The following is a 7,562-nucleotide window of genomic DNA, read 5'->3' as shown; positions in this document are numbered from 1 at the left end:
CACACGCCATCAGAGAGTCGCTGCACAGACACCCTAACCAGCGGCGCTGATATATCAAAGAGCCACAGTGGTTTGGAATCGATTAGTCTCACAGCATTAGCAAGACATGTCTAACCGTTTGCTGATGTCAAAACATAAACGTTTTTTCTAGGGTGACGCCTGTGTAGTTTTTAATAGAATCCATATCAAGTGCCGTCAGATCCATTTTTAATGTGAGCTGGGCTCTTCAGGTTCGATGAGTCTTTGAATGAATGTGTCTGTGAGTGATTACAGTAATTACAGTATTCTTTCTTTTTTTTTTTTTTTTTTTTTAACTATGTTTCCTTTTTTGATTCAATTTTCACACGAGGAGCCGGTTTTCAGAATTTTTGTTTCCATATCAAAGGGTGAAATTAACGGCATGGTTGTTCTTATTAAATGATTGGCTAAAGTTACCGTACTGTGTCTGTGTAAAGAACGTGAGGTTATCTAGCAACCACAAACAGGTAACATACTTGTCTCTCTGTAAGGTCGAGGTTGACAGCTATCTCATAGCGTCTCAGTCTCGTCAGATAGTTGTGGTGCGCAAACTCCGACTCCAGTTCCCGAATCTGTTCCTTGGTGAACGCCGTGCGCTCCTTCCTGGGTTTGCTGTTCACGTCTGACTTATAGCTCCCGTCTTGGGAATCTGAAATGAAAAACAGAACATTTTCCAGCCACAGTAAAGTCGCCAAAAAAGAAAGAGAGAGAAAGTGGTTGAAAAAAGAGGGGATTGTGTGATAAACTGCAGGGCCCCCGTCTGAAACGAAAATAAAATGAAAGCAAAACAATTAGGAGTGCCAATCACCTTTTATGATAGGGATATTGGTCATACACACTGTAAGTGTCTGGGAGAGCATGAGAGGGGCCAGGCAGGGAGGACTGTACTGTGTGTTCCCACCACACTGAGCTCCCTCAGAACACTTCCCTCCCGGACCTCTGACTCTCCCCCAAATCAGAAAAAAATGAGATCCCTCTCATTATTATGTTGCAACACTTTTCATAATGTGAGAAGAACCGGTGCAATAATGCAATGATGAACTCCCATTTTCTTAAAAAGTAACAATCATTTGATTCAATCGCTTGAATTGTTTCCTGGTGTCTCTCTCTCCATTGCTTCACTGGCATCTTTCTTTTAGAGTAACATCATCGGCTACGAAATAAGTTGTTTCAAAATTGTCTGTTTTGGCTAAAGCTGACTGAAGTTTAACTGAATTGCTCTATTGTTTGAAAGTAATGCAGTGATTTCAAGAGCTGATCTGTTTTGGTCCTCAGGGAGGGGAAGCTAAGGTCAGTCAGGTACAGTCTGTGGTCATGTGGGCCGCCAACCTCCCACCAATCACCTGCAGCCTGAACAATAGATACACAGTTCAGTTAAGCACCCAGGGGCCTAGAGACAAAATGGAGCCTGCTGTGAAACCTGCCTACAGGCCCACTCCAAAGTCTTAATCATTGCATCTACTGGGACAGATGAGACTGTGTATGAATTTGAGCGTGTGTGTGGACACGACATCAATACAAGATTTCCAAATTGCTCTTTTCTGTCCAGCTGTTTTGGGGCAGATTGTCCAGATTGTCCAAATGGATTCTAGAGGATATCTTAAAATGTTTCTTGTAATCCCGCTTCACAATTTTCCCTTGAATATCCCTTTCTTTGTTCAGCATAGATGTGGTTTAAAGATGTGGTTTTGGGAGAACATCAATGGGCCTCTCTGAGCATCACGCTTTAAGGCGTCAAAACAGCATGATAATTTACATGCTGTTCTCTAGTCCACGACACATAAATCCAGCTGACATTTCAATAGTTAACAGTAAATATTAGTTGTCCTGACAAACCCAGTATTGCCAGGAAAGAAACTCTCTCCTGCCACATCACAAGGCCATACATAGACACACCCTCTGTTAATGGCATTTCTGGTTTATAAAGATGCAACATTGGACAAAGACATTTCTGGAAGTCATTTCTTGTGACAAGTGATATTTCTCAATTTAAATTTTACGTTTGATTTGAAAGAATTATTGTTTGATTACTGTTCTGCATGTTGCAGTGTTGTTGTTTGTTTAGAAGAAAAAAAAATGTATTCATTATTGAAATTTATTCAAAGACAAAGTAACTTCCCTTATTGGGTCATGAGAATGACCATAGCGATCGCAACTTCTTCTTGTGGAGTCAATCTGTCTTACATTTTTATTTTGCCGTCTATTGTCAAAACGGTCTGGGTTTCATCATCACTGCATCCCTGGCATATGGCTACAGTTACTCAATAATAAAAAAGGATGACCAAAAAAACAACGTACAGTACGTACTTCTGTAAGTGCCAGCAAAGTTAAGGTACGGAAATTGGATTTAGGTTAGGGGTGTTCTAAAAGCATGTGGCAGCTTCTGGATATCCTTAACAGTATTTAACCTGTCAATCAACATAGTATCCTGGTGTAAATATATCCTGGTGTTCAATGAGACTTGGACATTTGAAATGGAAAGTTCACTACAACATGACTGATTGGTTGGTTACCCTACTGGGAGGATTACCCAGACACAGTGTAGTACCTGGTACTGTATAAGTGTAAGGAGTTTTGGGTTCACAGCAGTGCTCTTGTCGTGACGACCTTTCCACCGACGACCTGAACCGAATCTTGTGTTTGAATACATGTCACTGTCAGAGAGGTCGACCTCTATGCCAGTGACATGTGAAGGGCCTCAGGTGCCCCTAACAGGAGCAGTGGTGCCCTGCACGCAACCGATTTAGCCGTCCGCCATTTTAACAGTGACACAGGGCTTTCATTTTGAGACACTACCCAGGGTACAGATCAGTTAGTCGTTTCAATCTCAGTGCTCTCTCAGTGCCAAAGATCGTTATAAGCACAGAGAACCCTTCAACTATGCCACTACGCTTGTCGCAAATCTCTGCCAAATCAAATTCTCAAATCTGACTGGTTTTCTTCAAAATGGCCAAGTGTGTCTTAATTCCACTTTATCCATACTTCAGCCTGGCAGTAATTTCTAGGAGTGTTATTGATTATTTCCCCATTGACCTAAAGAGCCTGGTTTTGCACACAGATGTGCCAGCTAGCCAGGTATGTTCTCCAGCCATAAATGCATCGTATGTTTAGGCCTATCAAAAGCCCAGGTGTGGCCATTGTAACAGTTTAAAAGCAGGCTTCACAAAGATTGCACCTGTAGGCCATTAATGCCCTGAAGGGAAATGTCACTGCAAATTACGCCATGGAGGCTGAAGAGAGGGACAAAGAAAAGCTTGCCTGTAGCAGAAAAACCCATAAAGGAACACAGTTTGAGAAGAATGTTATAGGAAAACGGGTAAATACACTTACAGTATTTTGGACTTGTCCAAATGACATTGGTGGATTTGGCCCTAGAGGGTAGGATAATCTATGTCAATGTGTCAATATTGCAGCCAATTACAGAGGCAAATCATCTCCTTGATCATCGTAGAGGAGAGGAAATCTAAGTGCCTGTACTTACTGTTGAAACAAACGGAGATGGAGTGATATCTGATACCATCAAAACTTAGATGTTTGGTTATTGCGTTATTCCTACACACATTATTTTGATGACTGTATATGGTATATGAAAGTTCACAAAGTGATACCTGTGTAGTACCGCTGTAATTCTTCTATGTTGTATTAACATGTTGTTACTGTAGTAAATAGGCAATTGTAAGCTCTATTGAGTTGAGCGGTTTCTGTCTTCTAAAAATAAAATAAATCTTGACTGCATTTTCACTCTACAGTTCAACCAGGTTTATTCAACTCTCTCAATCTATGTACAGTTATATACTAGTATCTCACTGCTATCACTGAACTTGATGTATAATGGAAAAGTATACAAAATATTCTGTTATTATTTGATTATAAACAGAGTATACATTCATTATGAAGTCAAATCAACCTAAATATATCTATTTGTATGTTGATTGACTTAAACTTAATTAAACATTAATTCATTAATTCACATTTTGCTTTGAAACATTTTGCCAATAACTTTATCTCTGAATGTTAATTGAATATTAGTTTCTGTTACAGAAATTGAACAAAATAAAGGAGTATATATGTTACATTATTTACACTCTGGTAAAATCAAGTCCAAGTCCAATTGAAGTTCATGTCTGTGACATCTAATAGTACTGTTATTATCTACAGTATAAGACTTGTTATTAAATAAAGGTTGACCCAATTCTACCTTTGGTGTATGTCATTTAATGTCTCGTAACTTTATCTTAATATCAATACAGTGTGGAAAACTGTGGAGATACTGTAAACTATGACACAACTTTAACAGCAAAGTATTCACACAAGTTCAGTCTCATAGGACTCCAAATGTATTTGTTCTTGCAAGCAAGATCCATTAGTCCAGGTTAATTCTCATGGTAAATTAGGGATAATTCACTGTTGTACTGGTGGATGAATTTATCATCCAAATGTCCAAGCAGGCATTTAAATAAACAAAATGAATGCAACTAGCTTTCTTCTATTAGTATTATTGAAATGATGAAAAGCATGTTTGATGATGTTTTAATCAATTAAGAGAACAGGTACAACTAGCCTTTGTGTGATTAGTGAAATAAAAATATGAATCAGTTCTAAAATGTCACAATAAAAGCTGAGCACTTTTGTTGTTGCGCAATCAGGCTCTAAAGGTTTTTGTCAATACCATATGCAGAGTCAATAAGAGCATTTTCAATGATTATGTAACATTGTCCAGATCTGAAAAATGCAACAAATTTAATGTGTAGTGTTTTTGATAACCCAAACTGATATCTGCTTTATAAACATCTGTGAGATCACGACTGTTTCATACCCTGTCTTGTTGTTTTATACCCTGTCTTGTTGTCTTATACCCTGTCTTGTTGTTTTATACCCTGTATTTTTACGCTTTCCATGTCTTGTTGTTGCTGTTTTGTCCTATGTTACGCATGAACATGTTGCATGTATTTTTTTTATCTCCTAGATTTTAATTGTACTTTTATTGCACTTTTAATGTATTTTTAGTCTGTAAGGTGACCTTGGGTGTCCAGAAAGGCGCCAATCAAATAAAATGTATTATTATTATTATTATTATTATTATTATTATTATAGGACTTCATCTATGTAAGCAGAAATAGTGAGTGAACTCCCAAATGAGAATAGTAGTCTTAGCTCACTTAGTGTATACTAGCGTACACATCGTCGGAATGCCATGAAACTTTTTCAGGAGCGACCAAAACTTTGACGCTAAACTCATTGAACCCTAGAGAAGAGAGGAGAAGAGATGGATGTCAGCTCTTACCTGAGCTGTCACTCTTCCCTTTACTGTTCCGCCTGTCCGGCTCCTCCGGGGACAGTGTCTGCTGCCCATAGTCCCCCGATATGCACAGCGCCCCTGTAGGGTCATTGCCGCCCAGACTGGGGTTGGTGTTGCACAGGTTTGGGGCCCCAGCACACAGTTCTGGGGTGGGGGCATCCGGGGGTGGCAGGCAGAGGCCGTGCCGGGTGTTGGGTGAGGGCATCTGAGGGATGTGCCAGCCAGACTGGTGCTGTGGGTGGTGGGGATGCTGCTGGTGGGGAGGCAGGTGGCCACGGTGGTGCGGCCCACCGAACAAGCCCTCGTCTCCGGGGAACCCGCAGGGGGGCGAGGAGCCCGGCAGGTCCGGGTAGGAGACGTGGTCGGAGCGTCCGTGCAGCGCCAGAGGAGACTGCGTGAAGGCAGGGTGCAGGCCCTGCGCCGGGGCATGGGGGCTGCGCAGGCAGCCGAACAGAGAATGATCCATTACTGGCACGTAAGGAAAGCCACGGAACCCCGTCCGTCCAGACACGGCCAAAACACTTCCCAAAGCCCAGGAGCAAGAGAGAACGCCTGGAGAGAGAGAGAGAGAGGGAGAGGGTGCGAGAGAGAGTGAGCAGAGTGAAATAGGTCGGGAGGTGGGGAGCCCAAATTCACAGCACTCCTCCACAGCCCCTCTCACCTCGCACCTCCAGCCCCTAATTTCCCAGAGAAAAGTGCTGAAGGAAGGCAGAGACGGTGGCGTTGAAAGGAAGGGCCTCCGGTAATCCCGAGCATGCGGACAGTTGCCAGGCGGTGCGCGGGTAAACAGTGAGCGTCTGAGGAGGATCTCGGGTGACAGGAGAGACGGCCGGGGCCAGTGTGGAAGGAGAAGGTGGTTCCAGGGAAGTTGTGCGAGAGAGAGAGAGAGGGAGGGAGGGAGGGAGGGAGAGAGAAAGGGAAGGTGGGAGGAGGAGGCCGAGGGGGGATGTTATATATAGGGCGTAACGTGAGAGGGAGGCTGGGTCACTGGCTCGCTGCTATTGACCACATGCATACGATCTTCCTCCGAAACGCAACGCACAATAAATCTGAACCATTCCAATGGCCTTGCCTCAGGAAAAGTGGGCAATTTATTTTGGACCTGGGCTATCTGAGCCCCGTCAACACTGTTTCTAAGTAATGTGTTGCGTCAGCCTACAGGTTTTGGATATGGGGGTCCAACACACATAATTTGCTGTGTGTGCGTGTATGTGTGTGTGTTTGTGTAGGGGTGTGTGTGTGTGTGTGTGTGTGTGTGTGTGTGTGTGTGTACTGCATGTAGGGTTGATGCTTGTGAATGTGAAATGATGTCTTCTTTGGGGGCCCTGTTATTTGACATCATTGCATCATTGAGTGTCTGACTGCAGTGGGAGATCAACATTTATATACATTTTCCAAATCAGAATTTGCAAATGTAGGCCTATGTTAACATGACCCCCCTGTCCTAAGCATTCAACCTTTCGTAGTTTTCAACAACAATTTGCATTTTGAGTGTTTGATATTCATCTTTGCAGAACTCTTTTCCATCCTCTATCCTCTACTTTTCATTGGGTGTGTATGCATGTGTGTGTGTGTGTGTGTGTGGGGGGGGGGGGGGGGGGTTGTTAAATCTCAAGAGTAGGCCTAAGTGTTAAATACTTTGAACTTGTGTTATTTCTGCCAAAGGAAAAAACCCACATTCAAATAAGTTCATTGAAATGCAATACACTTACAAGAGCTAATTATGGAAAATTACAAGGGTGTTATTGAAATGCAATAGAGTGAGAAAAAGTAATTTAGCACAATGAAATGAGTGTTATTGTTGGTGTGAGTGATTCATTTGACTGTTTTTTTTTGGTTTGTTTTTTACAGCTGTTCATTTGAATTTACTGATTTTTTCACCGCAAGGGAAAATGTATTTTGTATCAAGGGAAAAAATCCAAATATCGCAGATGCAACAACTCAGTTGTGGTGGAAATATAATGAGGTACATGTCTGAAGAAAGTCTTATGAACAAGAAGACCAGATTTAGTTTCCATGTAAAAATAAAGATCTTTGATACGGTGTCAGGTCACATCTTATAAACTTTATACATTTCAGTACCAAGCGCAGAGTATGCTATACATAATTTGAAGCATATTTCAAAAGTTGATTTTATGCTTTTCAGAATTTCATGAACATAACTAAATGAATAATCAACATTAGCAGTAGGCTGTTATTCTACATATGATAGCTAAATGCACTTCAAATGTTAGTGACTTCGTAC

At 41.7% G+C, this 7,562-nt stretch overlaps 1 protein-coding gene across 1 annotated transcript in view; it reads right to left on the bottom strand.

The window, feature by feature from the left end:
• Positions 1-5,846, bottom strand: part of meox2b (mesenchyme homeobox 2b) — a gene marked incomplete at its 3' end in the record, with an annotated part of 8,391 nt that extends 2,545 nt beyond the window's left edge. Inside the window, exons 1-2 of the mRNA XM_083684375.1 lie at positions 5,303-5,846; positions 495-667 (exon numbers count right to left, since the gene is read on the bottom strand). Of these exons, the coding sequence (XP_083540501.1) occupies positions 495-667; positions 5,303-5,783 (654 nt within the window). The 5' untranslated portion in view covers positions 5,784-5,846. The remainder of the gene's footprint in view (positions 1-494; positions 668-5,302) is intronic.
• Between the last annotated feature and the right edge of the window lie 1,716 nt (positions 5,847-7,562).

Source organism: Argentina silus, assembly GCF_951799395.1.
Source record: "Argentina silus genome assembly, chromosome: 14".
NCBI classification, from domain to species: domain Eukaryota; kingdom Metazoa; phylum Chordata; class Actinopteri; order Argentiniformes; family Argentinidae; genus Argentina; species Argentina silus.
The sequence above is the reverse complement of the archived record's forward strand: the minus strand, read 5'-3'. Positions and strand labels throughout refer to the sequence as shown.